Here is a 24891-nt window from a genome sequence, read left to right on the forward strand (position 1 = left end):
TCATTTCTGGGCTAGCTGTTTATACAAGTTCAGAGTCATAAGCATAACTTCAGGATCTTCACTCTTTATGTCAAGAGCTTGTTGGAAGCAGTTCAGGGCCTCTTGCAGGTTTCCGTCCTCCCTCAGTTTCTTCCCTCTGTCTATCAGGGTACTGTAACTACCTAAGGAAGGGGAGGAATTCTGACCATCCTCTTCCTCAGAGGCCCTTCCCTGGGTGCAGTACTCTATCTGCTCACCTGACTGGAGCTCAGCATCACCAGTGGACTCCTCCTGAGATGACTCTGTCTCATCTGCTTCGGACTGCATGCCCTCTACATGGAAGGACTCTTCGGTTGAATTAAGCGTTTCTCCAGCAGGTTCTTCCTCAGGCTCAACAGACTCCGCACTACACTCTTCTGCTTCTTCTTCCACAAGGTCTTCTTGCTCCTCATCGCTGTTTTCTTCTTCATCAGTGGTTCCCATGATTTCTCCGATATCCTCCACCTCATCTACCACCTTGTTGATCAGAGATCTCCTGGAAGCTGTCGACCTGTTACCGCTGTTAGTTAATTTGGGAGAAAAAATGGCTTTTGTTAGACTCCTGTTGCTTTTAGGAGTAGATGCAATAATCCCTTCCAGAAATTGATGCAGAGGGACGTTCAAGGGAGAGGACTTTTTATCAGACTGCTCTTCCTCTGAGATCATAACAGAAGAGTCCTCATCCTCACTATCTGAAACAATTCTTTTCACACTCTTCTTTCTTCTACCCGAAATGAGGATAACACTGTTTTCCTCTGATGCTTCACCCCCTTGCAAGGAGTTATTTGGATCTTCTTCAGCCGCCTGGCAGGGGCTTCCAGAGTTGCCATTCTCACTCTCCATAGTTTTTGCTGGAGATTTACAAAGACTTCCCATTTTTAGTTGGAAGCCCTCATCCGCTGGGTGCTCCAGTGACCTTTGCCCATTTGAGGCATCTTGCCATCCATCTTCAGACTCTTCCAAGACCAGATTGAAGTCGACTTGATCCTGGAGAGATGGCACAGACATTTCCTCCAAGCTGGCTTCCACCACACGGGACTTCTGGAACCCAGCATGGGTTTCTGGCGTAACATTCGGTAGGTTTGGTGGCGTGGCAGCTAAAGCTGGCTCAGGAATGTCATTCCCCTCTGTCTCTGAGACAGCAAGCAGGTCAAGTACTTGAACTGACATTTCTGCATCTTTTAACTTTCTGGGATGGTCAGCCACACCAGACTCATCAGCAAAATGCAGAGAATGCCCAGAAAGGCCATTCCCAGCCTCAGCCAAGCTATCCGAATTTACATGGGGAACAGGAGAACACTGCTTCTGTTTGAGGCTCGGGCTCTCTTTATCGCGTGGACGAAGTCCAGGTGATAATGATATAATGCTTGAGTCCAGATTTTGCCCAGACCCTTGTGTATCGGGCTGTTCCTCTATCTTGCTGCTAGCAAGCAGCTCTGTATCCATGCTGGGCATCGCTTGTGCCAGTTTCTCTTCACCCAACTCATCAACAGTCAGACTTGTCAGTTTAGAGCTGACATCAAGGATCTGGACCTCCACATCCTCTGTAAGATCAATGACTTTGTCATTTTCACTTTTATCAGCTACTGGTGGTGAAACCACGTTATTTATGTTGTTCAGCCCCGGAGACCTCTTCTTTGCCTGGGAAGCCAGTTCTGGTGGTCTCGACCAAGTCTCCTCCACAGCATTTCTGATCCCCTCCATCCTCATATCTCTGAGCTGAGACTCCAACTGAACTAGCTCGTGGGCTTTCTGGACCCTCTTTTGAATGTACTGATGGGCTTCTTCACTCTCAGCCTGCTCCTCGTGAGTCATTTCTCTCGTAAATATTAAGTCATGATCAGAAATGCCAAACATTTCCAGAGAGTGTAAATAAGCGATGTGCTCATCCAGCTGCAGGTCAGTCTTTCTTTGGGTGGCATGCAGAGACTGCAGCTGGATCTGAGTTGTGGATGTGCGGGTGTCTTCTAACGTGAAAAGCTCCCTTAGTTCCTGTTTGGAGAAATACCTAAATGGGTTCTTTTTGTCACCAGTAGTCTGTCTTATTAACGAATCCTTAAATACTTGTCGCCTATATATTTTCTCTTCCACTGTACCGCAGGTGATCAGTCTGTAGATCACGACGTTCTCCTTTTGCCCAATCCTGTAAGCCCTGTCTACAGCCTGAGCATCTGTAGCTGGATTCCAGCTGGGATCAAAGATCACCACTCGGTTGGCTGCTGTTAAGGTTATGCCAACGCCACCGACTTGTGTGGTCAGCAGGAAGACGGAGTAGTCCTTGTTGCTCTGGAAGGCGCTAATGCGCTTCTCTCGTTCCGTCAGGTGGGTCACCGTGCCGTCGATACGCATGATCTTAAACTGCCTGCGAGACAAAACCTGCTCGATGATATCCAGCATCTTCCTCGACTGCGAGAACACCAGAGTCCGGTGCCCCTCCTCTCGCAGTCTTTCTAGAAGTCCTACCAGGAACAGCATTTTCCCAGACTCCTGAATCAGGGTCTCAACAGACAGGTGATCTATTTTGTTGGCACCCGAGAGCACGCCTGCTTCGCTGCTGGGATCCTCCTCTGAGCACTCCTGGCCATCTAAGCCCAGCTGGATACACGCTCTCGCGGACAGAAGCCTGGGGTGGTCACACAGCTTCTTCAAGACAGTCAGCTCAGCCAAAGGTGACCGGGTTGTCATCAGCACTTCTTTCACGTGATCTAGACAGAGAAAGTTCCTGTAGATTTTCTCCTGCGTTGGGGACAAGTACACCCACACAACAAAGTCATTTTTCCTGGTGAGAGATGGCATAACAGGAGCACGAGCCTCGCTTGGATCCTCAGGAAGAGGGGCATCTGGTTTGTCAGCGTGACTTTTTTTGATGTCTTCTTTAGTTCTTCTGAGGAAATACGGCTTTATAATTGTCATTAGATTCTCAGATATCTTAAGTCCCAGTGCTTTCTCCCCTAGAGTCGCATCCTTCTCCCTGGCCCTAGTAATCGGGTTCTCATACTCCATTCTAAACGTTTTGGCTGTTCCCAAGAGAGAGCCCTGGCAGGCAAAGTCAAACAAGGACCACATCTCCTGCAGGTTGTTCTGCACCGGCGTGCCCGTGAGGAGGATGCGATGCCTCGCGGGAATCGCGTACACGCACTTGGTCGTTTTGTTAGACGGGCACTTGATTTTATGCGCTTCGTCGAGGATGATGTAGTCCCAGACAAAATCCTGCTCCTGGCAGCTGGCGAGCTGCTTCCAGTTGTTGATGAGCATCTGGTAGCTCGTGACGACGATGCCGTTCCTCCTCCGGACCCTCTCCAGGTTCCTGGTGCGCTCCGCCTTGCTGCTGCCGTGGAACTCCTTGACGCGCAGGCCGGGGGTCCAGCGGGCGAACTCAGCCAACCAACTGCTAACCAGGGTGGTGGGCATGATGAGCAGGACGTGCTGGATGAGCTCGCCATCGAACATCCCCGAGAGGAAGGCGATGATCTGGATGGTCTTCCCCAGCCCCATATCATCGGCCAGGATGCCGCCGGGCCGCCCGTCCCGGTGCAGGCTGTACAAGAAGGCGACTCCTTCGCGCTGGTGCTGGAAGAGCTTCGCGTGCAGCTCGCCGTAGAGCATCAGCCCGCTGCCGCACACATCCACGAAGCGGCCTTCCTCCTCATCCTCACCCTCCTCCTCCTCCTCCTGCTCCGCCAGCTGCGCCAGCGCCTCCTCCAGCCTCTGCATGCGGCCGCGGAGCTTCTCGCTGGGACGGATGGCGGCCGCCCGCTGGAACAGCCGCAGCGCTGCCTCCAGGTCCCCGCTGCCCGCTGCCTCCTTGGCACCGCTCACCAACCTGCGGGGACGGGGACGGCGTCAGCACCGGCACCGGGACCCAAACCGGGACCCAAACCGGCACCGGGGGTCCCAGCCCCACCACCCCCAGCACCCCGCTCACCGCCGGTACTCCTGATCCTGATCCCGGTCCCGATCCTGGTTCTGCTCCAGATCCCGATCCCGGTTCTGCTCCCGGTCCTGATCCCGGTCCCGGTCCCGGTCCCGGTCCCGGTCCCGCCCCGGCCCCTCCATGGCTCCAGCGCCGCCGCCGCCACCGCGCGCTTCAAACCGCGCCACTTCCCGTCCTACCCCGCGCTGTATGCAAATGAGCACCCGCCTCGCCCAATCATCTCTCGGAGTGGGGGCGTGGCTTCCCGTAGCCCCGCCCCCCTCCGCACCTCCTCCTCGCTCCTCCCGCCGGCAGAGGGCAGTGCGGCGGGTGGGCGGGCAGCGAGCGGGGGGCGGGCTCCGCCGCGGGGTCGCCGGGAGACGGGGGGCGCCGCCGCCATGGAGCCGCCCGCCGCGGGCCGGGGCCTGGCCGGGAGGGGGCGGCGGGGGGCACCGGGGGCCGTGCGGGGCCTGCCCGGGGCGGAGGTGCGGGGGGGGCGGCGGGAGCCGTGCGTGCTCAGCCTGGCGCAGCGGGGAGGCCGCTACGGGTGAGAGCGGGGGGACAGGGCCCGGGCCCGGGGGGGGCGGCGGGGCTGGGGCTGGGGCTGGGGCTGGGGCTGGGGCTGCTCCCGCGGGGCCGAGCCCTGTCCCCTTCCCTTGTCCCCATTCCCTTCCCCTGTCCCCTTCCCCTCCCCGTGTCCCCATCCCCGTCCCTTGTCCCCATCCCCTCCCCGTGTCCCCTCCCCTGTCCCATTCCCTGTCCCCATCCCGGTGCCGCCCCCCCCCCCAGCAGGGAGCCCCTTCTGCATCCTCACTGCCTCTCTGTGTCCCCAGGATCCTTATCCAGTGGCAGGACAGGGAGGGCGCGGAGCCGGATTACATCCCCATCAACAGCCGCTTTAAGTGCGTGCAAGGTACTGACCCCCCCGCGGCAGGAACCCGCTGCTGAATCCTTTGGGGTGGCCCTGCAGCGGGTTCTGCCCCTCGTTTTGTCTGTGTGAGCTCTGAGGTTCACTGTTAGGCTGCCCTTTCACAAGGGAGCTGCACCCCAGTGGGACAAAACACCCTGAGGTGTGAGGACTCTGATCCTTACCAGCCCCCCCCTGACACCTTGACGGGGAGAAATCACTGTCCAGGCTGCCCCGATGTGACCGTTCTGTCTTCAGGAGCCATTATTAACATGAGAGATGTAAATGAAAGCCATTTGTTAGGACACTTGTGGCTCTTCTGAGTGCTCAGTCACTGCAGCAAGCATGAGCTCTCCTGATGCTGTTTCTCCTCTCTTGCAGAGGCAGAAGAAACCCTGCTGATTGACATAGCTACAAACAGTAAGTTTTATAACTACAGACCATCGTGTGGCTAAATCTCCTTTCAGGAAGCAGGCTGCCTGCTGGACACCAATGCACGTGTCTTTTACTTGCTGTTTCACACTTCTCCATGCTTGGTGTTTGCCTTTTGAGCAGGCAGGGGACGTGTTTCCTTTGGGGTTGTCTGGCTTTTACAGGCATCCAGTTGTCACGATCTTAACTGTCCAGATAGAAGGACTGGCAATTGGTTAAACTTTAATTTCTTACAACTTTCCAGCTTTCAGAACCCTTCTCATTCCCCTTCTGTTTCTCTGACCTGTTCTTGAGGCTCAGCTACCAGCTGCATTTACCACTGTGCGTGGGACAGCGCACTCCCGTCACTTGTTCTGCTTTCCATTTCAATACATTTTTCTCTCTACTTCTAGAGCTCTTCTCTGTGGGGTAGCAGTGGGGGGAAGTGTTCCTAAAAACAAGAAAACAAGACTGGTGATAGCCCACACAGGGTAATCTCTGATGCACGGGGAAACTAGTTTAGGTGCCAGTTCCTACCAGAAACAGTAGCTGGACATTGCCTGCCACCGAAGAGCTCGGTGTGTATATAGTCAGCCTGGTTGCTCTGAGGGCATCACGTCCGTGCAGCAGACGTGGCTGTGACTCTGTGAGTCTGTGTTTGTGCCCGAAGCAGGCTGCAAGATCCGGATACAAGGGGACAAGACAGCTGAGCGGCTCTTTGAATTCCCTGAGGAGGAGCGCTGCTTGGGATTCCTCGCAGAGGTGCAGAGCATACAGGAGGGTAAGCAGAGCTACGGCTGTACCGGTGAAATCCTTACACCACCAGCAGTTTCTGATGGGGCCAATTCTTTTTCCAGCTCAGTTAAAATCTTCTCTTCCCGACCATAAGGACTCAGCCAGCTGGCATCAGGTGGAGAAGAACCTCCCAAGCCTTTCGCAGGCCTCTCCTTCAGGTATTAAAGTGACTGTCGCCTTTGCATGCTCTGGGGTATGTACAGGACTGGGCTCTCAGTGGCAGGGAGCTGGACTGACCCTGCACTCAGCTGTCTGCCCTCCACCCTATTTCCTGGCCTCAACTTATCCTGTGCAAAATGAAACTTCCTGGTCCTTGGATCATGTTGCCCTGGACCATTTGTTTCTTCTCCAGTGCTGCCTTCTGCCTAGTGCCTTGGTTTGCATTCATTAAGCTCCGTTCTGCCTTGTTCTGTGGTTAGTACCCTGTTTCTGTGTCACCTGTGCACCTTTTTCCCTGTTTCTGTGTCACCTGTGCACCTTTTTCCCTGTGTCATCAGAGCAGGTATATTGTTGTTATCATTTGCTCTTTCACATTCCATGTAGTTAAATCCTTTCCTTTTTGTTCTGGGCTGTATTAAATGGTTTTTCACGGGATTGTGCTTGGCTTTGTCTCTGTAGGAGCTCTGGGGTTTGAGGATGACTTCAATGCTATGAGCCTAGAGAAGAAAAGAAACCTGCAAAACCACCAAACAGGATCTCGGCGGGAACCCCCACCTCCTCCTGTGCCTCCAAGTAGGCAGTAAGTACCATGGTGAATATCTTCCCCTTTTTTGTGTTTCTTTTTTTTTTTCCCTAGACAGCAGAACCAGTTTTAATTCTGCTCTTGCTTCCTTCCAAGATTTCACCGAGAGAGAGAAAGCGCAGCGAGGGAGCAGCCAAAAGTAACCAACACTATGCGCAAAATATTTATGCCCAACACCCAGACAGGACAGAGGGAAGGCCTCATCAAACATGTGCTTGCCAGGAGAGAGAAGGAGTACGTCCACCTCGAGAACTTCAGGTTAGAGACTAAGCTACAGCGTACATAGATAGAGACAAACCTTTATAATCTCTTCTGTGAGCTCAAATCCAGCCCGGGTTTGAGATCTGACAGCTTGGGTGGCTAAATGAGGGTTGGTGCAGACTGAGAAGAAAACAAACGTTTGCAATACAGCTTGGCATCATTTCCCTTATGTGTGTCAGATCTCTGGACCTCCAAGTAAGACTGAAGCAGTTGAGCAGAAAGACAAAGAAGGGATCTGTCCCACCGCACTGTCTTGGCATCACCCCATACAGCATGATTTGAAGAGAGACAGATGTTTGCTGGCCCCGGTGAAACGTCTTTAGTTTTGTAGCTTTCTGTAGAATTGCTATCAGTAAAGATGAGCCAAGCCTAGAAATATTTTCAGTTATCGTATAGCTAACTTCACCCTGTACAGGTTAAGTCAGCTATAGGATGACAGAAAATACTTCAGTTATCCTAATATCCTAAGCTATAGGATAACTGAAAATATAATATGAGAGAGCTCATGTGTTGTCTGCTCCCAGTCTGAATGTTGCTGTGTGGGACCCGACTTTTGCATTAGTTACTGGATTTTCTGACAGTTCAGCTGCTTTTGTGTTTCAGGTTCTTTGTGGGAACGTGGAACGTGAACGGGCAGTCCCCAGACAGTAGCTTGGAGCCCTGGCTGGCATGCGACACGGAGCCTCCAGACTTGTATTGCATCGGGTGAGAAGTGATAACCTTCTGTTTCCTTTCGGTGCTGGATTTCTTGTTGCTTTTGCTTGGATGCTGGTGTGCTGTATTTATCTCAAGTTCCTGCCGTGTTCTTGGGGGTTCCAAAAAAGCTGAGCTGCGTCTCAGAAGAGCTGTCTAGAGGGAAAGAGCGATTTGTTTGAGGCAGCATTTCAAGTTAAGCTGTGACATAGCAAAACAGATTTTGCTTGAGGTACCCGCAGTGCTCTCTGGTTGTCCTCAGTTTAAAGTAATGGTTCTCCAAAGAGAGAGGGTTTTTGGGGTGTATTGCAGTAGGGTCTCTAAGGCACCGCAGTGAAATTCTGCTGCTGCTTTAGCAAGAAAGAACGAGGAGATTCCTGGATGTTTCATATGGGACCTTCCTGGAGAAAGAGGGCAACCTGTAGGAGAGGTGGAATGTGCTAAGTTGACTTGGTTTTAGGTTCCAGGAGCTGGACCTCAGCACGGAGGCTTTTTTCTACTTTGACTCTTCAAAGGAGCAAGAGTGGCTGGTTGCTGTGGAGAAGTCCCTGCACCCTCAGGCTAAGTATAAGAAAGTGAGTTCTGTTCAGTGTGGGGGGGGCTTCTCAAAGGGTTGGAACGGCTGGAAAGGAAACAGAAATGGTCCTTCCCTTTCCTCACCTGACCCAAAGAGCAGAGACTGGAGAAATCAAGGATGCATATTTGGCATGTGTCTGCAAGTCAGTATCACATACACAAAGTCGGGTAAAAATAACTATAAAATAAGAGACAGGTAACAGGGAAGTGCTATGCTCAATAAAAGTGTAGTGGTGGGTTCAAATTCTTTGTTTGCATTATTCTTACTGTTGTAATTTAGAAACGAGGTGTGTCTTGAGCTGCTCAGTTAAATGAATAGCTTCTCCCTGAAGGAATGGAAAAATTTACGAGAAGAAATATTCCAGAGGCTGCTGCCTTGGGGCAGAGCTGCTTCAGTTGTGGCTCCTGGTCTTTATGCTGGTTGCTTTGGAGCAGGCCGTTGTTTTTCACCTCTGTTGTAGCAAACCTTTTTGCTGTAGGTACCAGCCTAAATACATTTTCCCCTTTCCTCGATGGCCAGTGCACTCATTGTCACGCCCCTGGCCTGCTTGGTTTGCGCTGAGCTGCATTACAGTGACCAAAAGCAGGAAACCAGCACCTCGCGGAGCTGGTGAGGGAGCCGGGGGTCATGGCATGAACTGCAGAGAGGCTGATGTTCCCCTGCCTTTGTTTTACGTGAGTTTTTAGGCAAACTTCTTCCACCCTTGCAAAAGGGAGAGAGGAGGATATGGCCGCAGGCAGGGGGAAGTGACTGAAACCATAGATAAGACTTGTGGTTGCATGTAAATGTCATTCCTGCAGACTGCGCCGAGTGCTCGGCCTCTTCCCGTTTAATGCTCTGGTTTCATCTTCCTCCTTCACTGCACAGGCTTCACCCCAGCACATCTTCGTGTGTTTATGCCTCTCAAGTGAGCGTGTAAGCAGTGCTCGGGGCGAGCAGGCCTCAGCACGTGTGTCAGAGAACCAGCAGCAGGCCTGCAGGCCTGCTGGGCCAGCGCACAACAGCACCATGTTGAGGCCTGGGGGTGAGCCCTGCAGCAGAGAAGAACCTCTAACTGCAGAAAGAGCCTGTTTGCATTAGAGAAAAGGAGGCCCTTTGGGTGCTGCTGCAAGCAGGGGTTGAGTACGAAACGCGATGAGAGACTGAGAAGGAAGCCATGAGGCAGAGCAGGCAGTGCCCTGCTGGGATCTCAGGGTTTCTTTTCTTTCTCCAGGTGCAAATGGTCCGTCTGGTTGGAATGATGCTGCTCGTGTTTGCGAGGAAGGATCAGCTGAGTAACATCAGAGAGATCATGACAGAGTCTGTGGGCACTGGAATCATGGGGAAGATGGTGAGTCACCGCGGCCAGTTTCTAGCTGCAGTCTCTCCATGCGAGAACTGGCACGGGCTGGTTTTGTTCTCTTCTCTCTGCCATCCCCATCTTCTCCCCGGTGCCTCTCCTCTAACGCCTGTTGGTACCTGCTCTCCCCAGGGCAACAAGGGCGGCGTGGCGGTGAGATTCGTGTTCCACAACACGACCTTCTGCGTTGTCAATTCCCACTTGGCTGCTCACGTGGAGGACTTCGAGCGCCGAAATCAGGATTATAAAGATATCTGTGCTCGGATGTGCTTTGTAACCCCTGATGATACGCTACCTCAGCTCAACATCATGAAACATGAGTAAGTTTCTTTTACTCTCCACCTTTCCTGAAGTGGCATTGAATAAAAATCGAGTTAAAATCACAGCAACAAGGGATTTTCCACAGATAAGTCTGCTGGCTTAATTAACAATATAACTAAAAATGCCAAGGTGTCTTGTGTGCTAGAGCTCCTGCAGTCGAGCTAGCTGGTCACCTTTTTACTGGGGTGACTCGGGCAAACTGTCTGTAACAGCACTTTTCTCACATGTTGTGCATCATTTTCTTGTTTCAAGCAAGCAGCATTCCCGAGTCAGTGGCTGAGCATCACAGGGCTTGAGGAAGCCGAGTGGTTTTTTTGTTTGTTTGTTTGTTTGTGTGATGGGAAATAAAATATAAATATGGGAGGAAAAGGGATAGCAGAATGGGCATTGTTCGTGCTTTAAAAAGTAAAAGTAAAGGCTTTGTTGAGTAACAAGTTTTTACAATTGCTGTTTAAGTGCATCAGATGGCATGTAGGCAACACTTGATTCAATTATATTATTTTTTTATGGGGTGACAGTGCTGCTGAATAATCCAAATCAATCCCAAGCATGCATACAACAAAGCGTATAAATTAAGTTTTCCTAAACCTAATACAAATAATTAATACTTCTACAGTTAATAATTAAACCATTCAAAACTCAAAATGCAGAGTGGATAAATAAAGAAAAAACTTCAAACGTTAGATTATCCTTGATAATCCACTAATGGACATGTTGAGGTTTGGTTATAAACAGGAAGAGCTTTGATACTGGAAGCATTTAGACTTTAATCCTTGAAGGAAACCTTTATTTATTAAAGAGAGAATACTACCGGTGTTCCTTTAGCTGCTGGTAGTGGGAAGGCTGTCGATCTGTTTGAAAGCCCGATGAGGAGCAGAATTAAGAGCAGTTGTTGGTGAGATATGACTTGATGGATAAGATAGGCTGCCTTTGAGCTTTTGGCCTATCTTTGCTTTTGCAAATCCTGCAGCAGGCAGTGTTTGCTAGGTAGCTGATAAAGCAGCGTGCTGATCTGGCTGAAAGAAAGGCAGCGAGAAACTGGTAAAACCACGGTATGGCACGAGGTCCGAGCGTGCAGGCACATGCACACGAGCCTGCCCTACTGATTAGCAAGCAGGAACGAGTTCTGTCCTTGCCCTCTTCTATAGACAAGAAGAGCCTGAGTACCAGGTGGATTTTATGCAGCTTGGGAGGTTTGAAGCCTTCGTGAGACGTGCAAGTTGTGTTTCCTTACGGAGCTGGTGATGTTCTCGAGGCTTTTTTCAGACAGAGGCAAACACGAGCACTTCCCATTAAAGCCTTCAATCCCGTGTGGGATCCCAAAGGAGAAGCCAGTGGAAATTTCTGCTGTCAGACTCGGTCCTTTTGTCTCCTGTTGTCTTCCGTGTGTCTCAGCCTTAATCACCAGCGCCCAAACGTCTGTTCTCCTGCCCACCCCTCCTTCCACATGTAGCTTACGATACTAACTTCTGGCTCTTCTTCTCCGTCTTTGTCTTTGTTTTCAGTGTTGTCATCTGGCTAGGAGACTTGAACTACAGGCTTTGTATCCCTGATGCCAGTGAGGTGAAAAGTCTTATCAGTAAGAATGAGCTTCAGAAATTGTTGACATATGACCAGGTCAGTGAACCCCGCCTATGTTTGCTCCGTACTTGGGAGGCCGTTGTGGCCTGAGATGTGCCTGTGCTTGGGAGGATCTGGCAGGCACTCTGTGATAAGCGCCTACAGACGTAGATGCTACAACCTAGACAGCACTTGAGTGTCTTGATGACATCAGCTCCCTGAACCAAAATAGCTTCTACACAATACTGGGGTTAACGGGATGACTCAGGCAGTTACTACAGAAGTGTCTTTGCGTCTCGTTGGAAGATTTCTCCCTTCAATACAAGCTGGAACATAGAAATCTGTAACTGCAACAGCAGCTGTTGTAATCAGTGTCCTGGAAAAGGTATTGATTTGGAGACCAGTACTTGTCTGCTCAGGCAGTTTGACCTAAATTCTGTGCTGTAGCCTTCACCACTCAGTGTTTTTTTTTTTTTTTGCAACACACTGGGAACTAAGGTAGCACCAGATCTGTCTTTAAGATGACGGATTCTACCTGTGAAACATGAGCAAAAATGGTGTAATAGCATTTCTGACACACAAATTAACAGTAAATCCGATTGATTCTGTTCTGTAGCTCACGTCTGCTGTACTACAGAGCTTCAGGCAGAAAACGACTGTAGCTTAGATTTTTGTGAACGAAAAAAAAGGAAAATTTGCAGCAGAGTGGAAGAGAAAAGGAAGGCAGTGTCAGGTTGTCATCTGAGCACGCTTCCGGAGGCTTTTTCTAAACAATTGACAGTGAAATATTAATGATGGTGTTGCTTGAGCCTGAGAACTAATGAAGGCATTTAGCACAAGAGGAACAATTAGTATTTCCCTTAATTTGTTAAACGCTGTCTGTGTGGTATGGCAAGCAGCGCTGTGCCAATTTGTATTCAGTCTATTTGGAAAACACTCTGCTGATACATTGAATTTTTATCTTTGCTAGAGGTGTAAGATCTGAGAGGTGGCTTGTGCGATGTCTGTGGTGAATCCCGTGGTGACAAGGTGCAATTGCTCAGCCCATCGATCTGCTCTCTGACACTGCTGGGGAGGGGGGGGTCAGTTGGGGTGGTTTGGTTTTTCATTGCTTTGTTTGTTTTTAAAATGCTCTTTTTCTGCTTCCAGCTGAATATTCAGCGTATTCATAAGAAAGCATTTGCAGATTTCATTGAGGGAGAGATTAAATTCATCCCCACATACAAGTACGACTCTAAAACAGATCGCTGGGATTCCAGGTAAATCTGCTGCCAATGTACACGTTGACCTATAACATAAAATTTTCTCTTGTAAAACGTGATTTCCTGCTTCCTAAAGGTAGAAATACCTCTCAGTGTTAGGGTGGTAGCTGGAGTACACAGACAAACTTGTACTCCTTTGTTTCCCTACTTCCTGGAATAAGCAGATCCTGTACATGTTGAGGAGGCACATGGCATAAACCTCAGTGGTTGATGATACCAGTACATGAATGTGGGTAGAGTGAACTCACAGATGACCCTGCACTGCAGAGGTTTTTTACTGCTTCCAGAGAAAAACAGTATAAAAGGAGTTGAAGAGAGAAAGGGACATGCTCTGTGAGTCAGCCTCACCCCTGACTTGCACACCCGCAGGGGTGGCTACCTTGGGACAGCAGCAGTTTTTCCTGCTTGCCACTCTCTGCGTGGTGCCTCCCACAGACGTTTATGCTTCTGCTGCAGAAGCTTGCTCTGAATGGACAAACTCCCAAGAAGCAGTCCCAAGCCATAAAGCAATTAGATTTTATTCTGCCCATGTTTGTGAACGAGCACGGTGGTTAATCTGGAGAAGGATAACCCAGGATTCAGATTTCATAACATAATTGAGTAGACTTTCTGTAGTGGGGAAAGGGAAGAGAGCAGCATAAATTGCATCATATTGCAGTTTTGGGGAGTGTGGGAGTTCGCTCCACCACTGCTGATGTGCTCGTTGATGATAGGGGTGGAGGGAGCTGCATGGCCAGGAAGAGCAAGAGCTGAGATCCGTATTAGAACTGCTGAATTCCTGTGGTAACTTGTGTTTCCTTGCAGTGGAAAGTGTCGTGTGCCAGCATGGTGTGACCGAATCCTTTGGAGGGGCGGGAACATCAATCAGCTCTGCTATCGCAGCCACATGGACCTGAAGACCAGTGACCACAAGCCAGTCAGCGCACTCTTCCACATCGGGGTAACTTTTTTTTTTTTAATATGCAAGGGCAAGACCACAATTTTGTCACGCATTCCTCTGGGAGGTGATTGTGTAGTCAAGGCACGTCTGTGAATGCCGTTGCAAGAGGGCAGAGTAAATAAAAAGTAAGGTGTGTCCACTTGGTAGGTGTGCTGCAATTTGGCAGCTGTGCCAGCCTCTGCTCATCAAACAACTCAGAAGTTGCAGTCTTCGTGGGCAGTGCAGCCTGGCCGAAGTGCTGGGGCAGTGTTATGCCCAAGCAAGGCAGGTGCTTGCTGTCTTTTACCCTAGCAGATGTGGTGATGCAGTAAATAGGAAGGCAATCCCTGCTGCTTAGCTTCTCAGCTACGTGTACCCCATGATACGTAGCACTAGAATGAGTGAGCTACTGTTTTCTGTCCTCCCCAAGGAGACAGCAGAAAACTGTAATCACTTGTGGCTGCTGTTGCAGTGTTGTGTTAGGAGAGCGTGTCACTGGTTTACATCTGGGTTTGTTTGCTGGTGACTGGCTGGCAACAGATTTGGGTTTCCTGGCTTTCTGGGCTGCTCAAGTCTACTTAAAGGAGAGCTTTTCTCTTGTTCTCCTGGAGAACGGTGAGGAATGGTGCAAGATGCCAGTGCTGTCCCCAAGAGATCACCCCCAGTAATCTCCCAGCAGTGTGACCCCTTGACCAGAAACACCCCAGTAACACATCTCTTGGGGTAAAACCTTCATTAAGTTGCCTGTGCAGCTTGGAGGTGCACCCACATGTGCAAATTCCCTGAGCCTCAGGTGCACATAGCAACTACTCAGAGAAACCTGAAGTTTACTCGTGATCACAGGAGTTTTTGTAAGGCTGGTCAGAAACTTTGCTGAGTGTTTTCTGATCTTCTGCAGGTAAAGGTTGTGGACGACCAGAGGTATCGAAAGGTGTTTGAAGATATCGTTCGTATGATGGACAGAATGGAGAACGACTTCCTTCCTTCGCTGGAGCTAAGCAGGAGAGAAGTGAGGATGAAATCGGGATCACTGTCTGCTTCCCCAACACAGCAGTTTTAGAAGTGTTGGGACTTAATTGTAGGAAGTTTGAACTTTTATCTGTTATCTGATGATCAGGAATTGGGTTAAAAGGGATATCTTACCTTGGCTTCTTGAGAGGTCTTCTGCTAGTAGTTCTGTATTATGCAGGCACTTTCTGGTTGTGGGTTACCACTGTGGGGTCTGTGTGGCTATCTTGTGTGTGCTGTCCTGCCCGCTAACATGATTTCTGTTTTTCTCCTCTCTGCAGTTTGACTTTGAGAATGTAAAGTTCCGTCAGCTGCAGAAGCAGAAGTTCCAGATAACCAACAACGGGCAGGTCACCTGTCACTTCTCCTTCATCCCAAAGCTCAACGACAGGCAGTACTGCAAGCCATGGCTTCGGGCTGAGCCTTGTGAAGGTTACTTGGAGCCAAGTGAGTTTTGCCACGGTTTCTCCAGAGTATTGGTGTAGGCTGCCACTTCTCATCAGTCCCTCCCCTCTTTCCTGGCTCTCCCCCTTTCTGCCCTCATCCTTGCCTGCCTGTTTTGTGGCCTTTGGCCCTGTAGCACAGAATCACAGAACTGTAGGGGTTGGGAGAGACCTCCTGAGATCATCAGGTCCAACCCCCCTGCCAAAGCAGGTTCCTTAGAGCAGGCTGCCCAGGTAGGTGTCCAGACAGGCCTTGAATATCTCCAGAGAAGGAGACCCCACAACCTCCCTGGGCAGCCTGTCCCAGTGCTCCGTCACCCTCCCCGTGAAGAAGTTCTGTCCCATGTTGGTGCAGAACTTCCTGGGCTCCACTTTGCAGCCATTGCCCCTTGTCCTGTCCCCACAAACCACTGAAGAGGTTGGCCACATACGTCTTTGTTACCCCTTGAGGAGAGCATCTGTGTGTTGATGACAGCTCCTGCCTGTTGCAGATGAGAGCGTGGACATCTCCCTGGATGTGTACGTCAGTAAGGACTCCGTAACCCTTCTGAACTCGGGCGAGGATAAAATTGAGGATATTCTTGTCCTTCACTTGGACCGGGGGAAGGACTATTTCCTCACCATCAGTGGGAGCTACCTGCCCAGCTGCTTTGGCACCTCCCTAGAGGCTTTGTGCCGGATGAGACAACCCATCCGAGAAGTTCCAGTCACCAAACTCATTGACCTGGTAAGTAGCAGCATTTCTGGAGCCCAAGCTGCTGTGAATGGGCATGCCAGATTTGCCCTGCAGTTCCCCTAGGGAGGGAGCATGTTCCTTCTGCTTACTCCTCAAAGCTGGAGTAATGCCTTCCATACGGATCAGCTGTGCTGGCTCTAAGCTGATTTACTTCTTCCAGAGCTTAAGGTGGGCTTTGGTGATTTTCCCCTCCACCACCGATAGCTTTTGGTAGCTTGTACTTTGTGATCTCCTTGACCAAGTCCTAAATATTACTTGGTGGTGAGACCAAACGATGATTCCAGCATCTTTCTTTGCATTGCTGCAAAATGCCTGAAATGATCTCTGAGATGCCTAGGCTTCTTCGGCCACGTCAAATGCTCCAGGATCCTTCTTCTGGACAGCTGTGGTGTTCACATTGCTCAAGGGAAGGAAGAGACAGAAGCAGGACCGAAGAAAGGGATTTGGTGCTGTTAAGTGTACTGATGAACTACAGCCCTGCAAATGGCCAGCCTTGCAGCCTCTCTGGCCAGTTCCTGTCACGCCACAGTGAGCAAACTCTTCTGCAGTGCAGAGATTCATCTCTACAAGCATCACGAGCCCCTAGCATCAGCATTCATCCTTCTGAAACCTTGTGTGACCGTGCCCTCCACCTGCTGCCCACTCCTCTGATGATGGAGCCCAGGATGCAGCCTTTTGGGCTGCAGGCACACCCTGCTGGCTCCTGTCAAGCTTTCCATCCACCAGAACCCCCAAGTCCTTTTCTGCAGGGCTGCTCTCAAGGAGTTCCTCTCCCAGGCTGTGCTCCTGTCTGGGATTGCCCCAGCCCAGGTGCAGCACCTTGCCCTTGGCCTTGTTGAACCTCTTCAGGTTCCCCTGGGCCCAATTCTCCAGCTTGTCCATGTCCCTTTGGATGCCATCCCTTCCTTCTGGTGTATCGACTGCACCCCTCAGCTTGGTGCCAGCTGCAGACTTGCTGACGGGGGCAGCCCGATTTCTGTTGACCTGGTGGATGAGCGCAGTTCTTGCAGTCTCTGACAGCCTTTCCTCTCTTCCCAAATCTTAGATTTGGGGAGAGAAGAAAGCCACTTTTCTCACCGGCCCAACATGCAGACAGGCCTTTGTGCTTTTTCTATGCTAGATTTCTGATTTTTGTAATCACAAGATGAGGTTAAGCAGAATCCAGATGGCAAAATACAGTGTTTGCCTCCTCGATTCAAGCAACCAACGCAGGTCTCAAGCTCCTCATGCTTTTCAGGATTTGGTTGATAATCGCTCCTCTTTTTTTTGGAATGTGTCAAACTTGGTCTGGAGCATTTCAATAGTCTTGGTGACTTTTCTTCCTGCTTCCCAGTGCTCAGCACTGACTTTTCACTTGATGGATAAGAACTCTCAGCTCCTGCCCTCCTGGATATGCACCATTGCTTTTCTGAGTAACTGTACTCTGGGGCCTCTTCTGCTTCCTTTACCTCGGTTTCCTTCTGTTATTCAGTGAAGAGAAGCACAGGAAGCAAAACAATCAGAGAAGAGCAAGACATGAAGGCACTCTGCCCCAGCAGGAACAGTCTCTTCTGTGAGTGAGGTCACTTTGACTGCAGCACTTCAACTGGAGCATGTGAAGCAAGCTCAAGGAATACGAGTGTAACAGCCCAAAGGAAAATTTAGTCACTTACGATTATAAAACTACTGTAACATTAGAGCTATTTTAGGTCTGTTGTCTTTGATCATACCTGTGAGTTGAGAAATTCCTGGAGACGGGAAAAACCGAGCACTTTGTACAAGGGAGAATGGTGACTCCGTTTCTCCTGCACTTGCTTAGTGTTAGAGTTTGTCATCAAGCATTTCTCTTGGCCTGGCAAGATGTCTTGTCTTCAGCAGAGGGAGATTTGGAGAACGCAGGTCAGTGTCTGAGGGGCAGAGCTGGTGCAGGACAGCGACGTGTAGCTGGGAGCTTGTTTGGAAATGGCTGAGTTCTCCCAGGAGAAGCTGCTAGCACTTGAGCATCCTGCCTTTGTGATTTCAGCATTAGCGTCCTCATCCTATTTTTTTTTTCTTGGGGTCCTCCTGCTTCAAAAAGCATCTTGAAAGATCTTTCTTAGGAGCACATTGCTCCTGCTTCTGGTTCCTCCTGTGGTCTCCACCAACTGGCGTCTTACGTTGCCAGCCTGGCAAGTGGAGGCTGCATCTCAGCATCGTCTGAGGGGTTGGACACAGCCTGGAGGGGGCCTTGGCGTGCTCCTGGCCGCAGCGTTAATGCTATTAGGTTGAGACAGACAAGCAGCCCTGGGTTTTGAGCACAAACACTCGTTTCCCTGACCCTACACAAAGCTGCTTAGGGGGCCTGCGAGCTCCACAGCTGCCACGCACTCAGCACTGCAGATTTAGCTTGGTGAGTGTTTTATCTCCCTGGTCACAGGGGAAGATGGCAGAAACGATGCAGGAACATGTATTTCTGGCCAGGAGGATTCAAGAAGGGGAACTTCTTCCTGTCAGACCTCTCTCATCTGCCCGTGGCCCAGCTGTTTGCTCAGTAGTGAGCTGCAAGGCTGCTTTGAGGAGTTCGCAGAAATCTTGACAAGGTTGTGCATCATGTGAGCAGGATTTTTGCTAACCGGCAGGCAAATCTCCTGCCACAGGTTTAACTTTGGCCACGTCAGCAAAATGTATGAAGGAACTGGCACTTGGTGGGGTCTCATAATGCAAAGTAGGTTTCTGCTTAATCCGAGGTCGTTCTCTCTCGTAACGATGCTTTTTCCTCTTCTCTCTTTCCCAATGCTCTCAGGGAGAAGACAGCTTCTTAGAAAAGGTAATGCAAGCAATTGCTGGGGAAGTCTGCGTCTCGATGACTTGTTTGTAAAGAATGAGAGTTTTTTTTTCCCTTGCTTGCTGCTGAAGAGGGAAGGGGAGATGGGTGCAGAGGGAGCGCCTGTTCCAGCAAAGCCTCTTAGCGCAGCTGTGGGCCCAGAATAGATGAGAGCATGTAGGAGCACAAAGTGACCCCGTAGTCAAGATGGGACCAGCCCAACTGAGCTGCTTAAAGCTCACCAAATTTGCTATGGAAAAAAAAAAAATGCTGTCCTGATCCAGGCAGTAGTGATAAATACTTCCAGAAAAGACTGGCAACCTGTGACGCACCTGAATTTACGAACTGTGCACGTGAGGTGAGGCTCACCAGAGCAGCCTTTTCAGATGGGAGAGTCAGAAAAGGGAAATCTTTTGCTCTTTCCATCCTGGGATGCCCTCACAGAGCCCTCAGGAGGGCCTCGTGTAGGAGGCAGCTGTTCCTCGGCTTCCTCAAGCAGCAGCGCTTGCACTGCCAGCACCGATAGCCACCGGTGCCAGAGTGGGGTTGCTGCTTTGCTTTGTGCTCTGTGCTGGGGCCCAAGCGAGACAAATCTGTAATTCTGAGGGCAGGGGGGAGGTGGAGACGCTGCTGTGTGCACGGCAGCGTTGTTCCTGCTCCTCCTGCACCAGCTCAAACATTTGGTAGCTGATGCAAGCTGACTGCGCAGGCTTCCTGCGCCGGGCGGCTTCTCCCTCTCCAAGCTGTCAGGGCAGGAGCCCTCTCTCCAAGAGGGGTTTGAACCAGATGAAGCCCCCAGGCTCCTTCCTAGGAGCGGGGAAGGGAGGAGTTGGCTGCTGTCCCCTGGGAGCAACCCTTCTGCAGAGCATCTTCCTTCCTCGGCGGCGCTTCCCTTCCTCGCAGGCGGCAGGAGAGGGCGCTCGGTGCCCGCCCGATGCGCAAGGACAGCCCCAGTGCTGCTGCCTCTGCTCCAGCCAGCAGGGAAAGCTCCTGCGGGGGGGTCCACAGCTCTCCGAGTCAGCCGAGTGCTGCTCTGGGCTTCAGCTCCATCGCCACACGGCCTGGAGCAGGGATTTTTTTTTTTCCAAGAGTCTTTAGCTCCCCAAGAGCATCCCCAGCTCTCGCCTTAGCTCGTGGAAGGAAGCGGTGAGGAACTCGCTTGCTTAATGCTCTGCTTTCCAGCCTGCCCTGGGTGCCCCGATGAGCGAGGAGGATGTGCAGCCAGCTCCCAGTGTCTGCTGGCAGGGTAAAACTCAGTGATAATGCGGGGCGAGGCTGTCCTGTGCTGCGTGCCCACTGTGTTAGGCTTGTGGTGCTCCTCTCTGCTGGTGTCCTTTGGTTGCGGTGCTGCTTGTGCCGGTCCCCGCTGTGCTGTAACACGGACAGATCATCTTGGGCAGCCAGGGACCCGTCCTGGGAGCTGTTTTTTTGTTATTTTTTTTTTAGAGGGAGCTCCCCTGAGCCGTGGTTCTGTGGGGCAGGGAGCTGCCACCTCTGTGCTGCAGAAGCAGGGCCAGGGGCGCCCTGGGTGCCGCTGCTTCCCGTCTCCAGACCCGTCCAGGGGCACCGAGCTTTCCCTGAAACCTGCTCTTCTCTTTGCCTCCAGGAGAAATCCGCGCTGCAGATGGGCATCCTGAACAGCGAGGACGCAGGCGAGATGCCGCTGCAGGTGCCCAAGGAGATCTGGCTCTTGGTGGACCACTTGTTCAAGCACGCTTGCCACCAGGTGAGGGATGGGGATCAGCTCCAGCGGGGTATTTGCGGGGCAGGGCTTTTCCCCTCTGCTCGAGGCGCCGGCTGGGCTTCCAGCTCCCACCCTGCTGTCCCCGTGTGCCTCAGCTTCTGTGAGGAAGGTGTGACTGGTCCTGGCCCTGCGCCGACACCGCTGTCTTTGGCAGGAGGACCTGTTCCAGACTCCAGGCATGCAAGATGAGCTGCAGCAGATCATCGACTGCCTGGACACCAGTATCCCCGAGACAATCCGTATCCTCGCTGCGCCTGGCGTTCCCAGGAACCCATTGAATCTCAGCTGTGCTGGGAGGTCGCTCTCTGAGGAGCGCTTGTCTGCCTCTTCTGGAAGGGCCCCTGCCTGGGGGCTGGCTCCTTTCTGTCCCTGCAGAGGTGCCCCCCCTCTGGGAGCTGGGCACCCCCTGAGGAGCTCAGCCCTAGGGGAGCTTCTGCGAGGCTGTGCCAAGGGCAAGAACAGACGGTGGGGCTCGGGGGAGGGCAAAAGTGGATGGGGGAGAGCAGAGGAGAGGGGCTGTGGTGTCGGGAAGCAGTTGGGCACAGAAACCCACAGGTCCTGTGGGTTTGAAGCAGCAGCAAAGCCAACAGGGGTAGGAGGAGAGGCTTGGGGGGGGGGATCCATCTGCTCCACGTGCCCCTTGACTCCCCCTGGCCCAGCGGGCAGTAACCACTCAGTGGCCGAAGCACTCCTCATCTTCCTGGAGGCTCTGCCAGAGCCGGTGATCTGCTACGAGATGTATCAGCGCTGCCTCGACTGGTCGCACGACAGCCGGCTCTGCCGCCAGGTACGGCGCTGCCTCTGCCTCCATCCGCTGGTGGCAGGCTCGGGGGGGCTTTTCCCCGCTGCTGTCAGCTCTGGATTTTGGACCCAGGGCTTGCTGCCTTCCCGTGGGCTGCCACAGAGCTTTGGGAGAGGCTCTTTGTGGCGAGCAGGGTGGTTTGGGTGCTCCAGCAGCGCTCTCCTCTTGCCCAAGGGCTGGCGCTGCGGCTCCTCCAGCGGTCCCAAGGGAGCTGGTGGCTTCCAAAGAGCCCCCAGGCGTGGGTGGTGTCACCCCAAGCGCCTTGGGAACGGTGTCCCCAGGGAGTCAGAGAGCCTTCAGTGGTCTCCAGGGTTTGGGCACCTGCTCGGTGCCGCAGTTCCTGTGCGTTCTCCTCAGGACGGCAACAGAGCGGCTCTTAAAAATAGCTGGCGGAGCAGCAAGCAAAGCCAAGCGTGTCCTTGGGCAGAGGAAGAAGCCAGGAGTGTTTTCAGGGCTGGCCTCGGGAAACCTCTTGTCCTGGTCCTCGTGCTCCTACTGTGCAGCTGGATCCAGCTGGAAGGCGAGGGGGGAGCAGCCCCGGGGCAGTGCCACTTTTTACCTGGTGCCGGGGGTTCTCCTGGCGGTGCTGTCACCACGGCTGCTGGCTTGCTGCTCTCCTCCTGGGCCTGGGAGTGCTCCCATCCCTGTTTTTTTGTTTTTTTTTTTTTGTTTGTTTGTTTTTCAGGTGATTTCTCAGCTGCCCCGCTGCCACCGCAGCGTCTTTCGGTACCTAATGTCGTTCCTCCGAGAGCTGCTCAAATACTCGGACGACAACAACGTCACCGCCACCATGATCGGTAAGGCCGAGGCAGCTCCCTGCCCCCTCCCCAAAACGCCACCCCCCCCCCTCCCTGCCGCCTCCCCGGGGGCTGTAACCGGCTCTGCCCCCGCAGCCACCTTGTTCACCAGCCTCCTCCTGCGGCCTCCACCCAACCTGCTGGCGAAGCAGACCCAGCAGGACCGCCAGCGTGCCATCAACTTCCTCTACGGCTTCCTGCTCTCCGGGGACGAGGAGTGACCCCTGCCCCCCTGCCAAAGCCTGGGGGGGGCTCCCTGCTGCCGGCCTCGTGCCCGGGCTGCGCCTCCCCAAAGGGCAGAAGGCTCCGAGCTCCTCTGAGGGCCGTGTTTACGGGTGGAAGGGAAGCGTTCCCCTCTCGTTCCCACTGCTGTACCCCGCGCCGCAGAGGCCCTGCGTGCTCCTTGCACTGCCATCCGTCACAGGACCCTCCTGCTTTCTCCCCCGGAGCTTGAGGGGGGGATCTGCCGCTAGCCAAATGTGGGGCAAGTGGCCTCCTTGCCCCGTAGCCATGTCGCCGGTTCCCCGCCCCGTGCTTCTCTCCCCTTTTCACCCCCCCTCTCCCTGGAGGCAGCGCAGGGGAGGGTGGAGGCTGCTGGTGCTGCAGCCCTGTGTGCTGGTGGGTACTGGCCGCACTGGGGAGAGCCCTGTGCCATGCAGCAGCCCGGGTTACCCTCCTGGGATGAGGTTTTGGCATCCCCTGCTCCGGCCCCTGGGTTTCTGGCACCGGCACCTCGCTCTGCCCTCTCCCCTTGTGCCCCGGCTGCCCCCTGGGCTGTGGGGACTGGTGGCTGATGTAGGGGAGCCCAGATCAAGCAGGGCTGGGAGGTGAAGGTTTATCCAGGGCAGCCCCTGGGCACGGCACGGAGCAGGACACGGCTTCTGCCCCCCCTCCCTGCTGCAGGACCGGGTTTGAGGGCGCCTCCATCCATCCTAGGGAACGGGGAACGAGCCCCAGGTCCCACAGGAGCAGCGTGTTGGGGGTGGGGGGGTGCAGCCGGGGAAGGGAAACCCTCAGGAAGGGAGATGGGGGTTCAAGGGGGGGGCTGCCCCTGCTCAAACACTAAGCAGAGCCCTGGCTGCGGGGGGGAGCTGCCGGGACTCAGCCAGGGTGTATGGGGACGGTGCCTGTGCCCAGCCCTATCCCCACGTACCTGGCCACACCGTGTGCTGCCCCGTGTTCCCCGTGCCCTGGCTGAGCAGCTGGGGGCTCCCCGGACCTCGTGGCTCTTATTATTTTTTTTTCTTTTTTATTTTTTTTTTTTTAATTTTTAAATTACATAATTTATTGGGAATCCATCTGTTCCAAATAAAACCTCAGTTGTGCAAGCGGTGGTTTCGTGGGCTCGGGGCTGGGGCCGAGCCTGCCGGCCCTCACGTAGCCGTGGCTGCGGGGCTGCAGCATCCCAAGGGTGACTCAGGGCTGGGGGGGGGAAAAAACCCCCAGGCAGCAATGGGCAGAGCTGGGCACGAGTGCTTTGGTGGCACACGGTTCCCAGTAGGGCCCTCTACGTGCTGGGACGAGGGGCGCAGTGGGGTCCTGGCGTCCCGGGACCCCGCAGCCCCTTTGGCTCGGCATCTGGAGCAGCGGTGGAGAAAGCCGGCCGCATCCTGCCGCAGGAAACGGCCACCAGTGTCATCTCCATCTGCTTCCTGCCTGCTCCTTGAGCGCGGGGCCGTGCCCGGGCAGCTGCTCCCGGCCTCGTCACGGAGGGGACCCCGCTGCAAGGTGCCGGCATTGTTCCCTCGGCCGCTGCATTCCTGCCACTGCCGGCGGAAATGCCGGAGAGGGCGCGAAGCCTCGCAGCTCCCGCGGGACGGGCTGGGCCCGTGCATCCTCAAGGAGTGCATCCTCATTTCCCTCCTTGGAGGGCCTCGGAGCTCTGAGCAGCGCGTGGGGATGGGGGCTTGAACGTGCCCGGCAGCCACCCCGGTGCTGGAAGCGTCTGCGTGGTGGGGCTGGTGGCACCCAGCGGTGTGAGTGGCGTGGCTCAACCTGGGTTTTTGGCACAGCCACCATCCCCTGCATGTCCTGAGCCCCAACCATCCATCCCTTGGGGTGCAGCCAGAGGTCCCCAAGAAATGGAGGCACCCAGTGATGGTTCATCCCTCTCCCGGTGCACTCCCAGCACCGTTTGCTTCCCAACTTGGACCCAGCAAAGCTCCCCGTCTTGGCTACACCAGGCCAGGCACCCGCACTCGTGCTCAGCAGCCAGGCACTGGGGTGGAGGCTGTGCACCCTCTGCGTCTCTGCCCCCAGCTGCCAAGACCTCACGGCCCCTCCGGCTTCGGCGCTTGCCGGCGACGTGCAAGGGAGCGGGCACGGTGCGTGGCACGCAGCGCACAGGGATGGTGGAGGAGCCCGGCAGCCCCCACCTGCCCGCAGGCAGCAGGCCAAGCCAGGAAAAGCCAGAGATTCCTTCGCTCTCCCGGCCCAGGAGCCTTTTCCTCCGGCACCGGCTGGCCACAGCCCAACCGGGGGGACCTCCCCGGCCTCCCCCTTCCAGGGCAGAAATGGGGCCAGAGGGGTTGGGGCGGTTGGGCTGCGGCCAGGGCGGCGCATCCTGCCGCTCCCCTCATCACGGCACCCGCTGGCCTGGCAGCCCCCGGCCCCCACGGGAGCGGAAAAACCCAGCGGGGCCCAAACGGGAGGCACCCGGGGCGGGCGCAGGCGTGCGGCGTGGCGGGAGCGCGCTGGCGCGTGGCCGGGGAGCGCATCCCTCCCGCTCCCCGAGGATGAGCTCATGGAGGCCAGCTGGGCCCAGCCCCGCTTCCCCCCGGGCCCCTGCTCCCAGCCCCGCAGCTGCAGCCTTTCCGCCCCTCCACGGCCCCGTTAACCCCCTCCCCACCAGCGCTGCCCCC

At 53.8% G+C, this 24891-nt stretch overlaps 2 protein-coding genes across 4 annotated transcripts; one reads left to right on the top strand and one right to left on the bottom strand.

The window, feature by feature from the left end:
• On the bottom strand, positions 1-3021 carry ERCC6L (ERCC excision repair 6 like, spindle assembly checkpoint helicase). The gene has a single exon (XM_068697387.1). It carries the CDS (start codon positions 3019-3021, stop codon positions 1-3), a length of 3021 nt encoding a protein of 1006 aa, XP_068553488.1.
• On the top strand, positions 2962-23358 carry OCRL (OCRL inositol polyphosphate-5-phosphatase). Of its 3 annotated transcripts, none has more exons than XM_068697461.1 (23): positions 2962-4478; positions 4765-4844; positions 5220-5258; positions 5923-6030; positions 6107-6202; positions 6663-6783; positions 6883-7044; positions 7651-7752; positions 8201-8315; positions 9531-9647; positions 9789-9976; positions 11483-11594; positions 12687-12796; positions 13604-13739; positions 14617-14727; positions 15008-15173; positions 15661-15896; positions 18667-18690; positions 20294-20413; positions 20586-20670; positions 21091-21218; positions 21919-22030; positions 22127-23358. In XM_068697461.1, the coding sequence occupies exons 1-23, from the start codon at positions 3130-3132 to the stop codon at positions 22249-22251; spliced, it is 3942 nt and encodes a 1313-aa protein (XP_068553562.1). In that variant the 5' UTR covers positions 2962-3129; the 3' UTR covers positions 22252-23358. The 3 variants fall into 3 exon arrangements, with proteins under 3 accessions (XP_068553562.1, XP_068553561.1, XP_068553563.1); XM_068697460.1 differs by having other exon boundaries at positions 2963-4478; positions 5920-6030; XM_068697462.1 differs by lacking the exon at positions 18667-18690 and having other exon boundaries at positions 2963-4478; positions 5920-6030.
• Positions 23359-24891: the final 1533 nt, after the last annotated feature.

The sequence above is a fragment of the Anas acuta genome, chromosome 13 (assembly GCF_963932015.1).
Source record: "Anas acuta chromosome 13, bAnaAcu1.1, whole genome shotgun sequence".
NCBI lineage: Eukaryota > Metazoa > Chordata > Aves > Anseriformes > Anatidae > Anas > Anas acuta.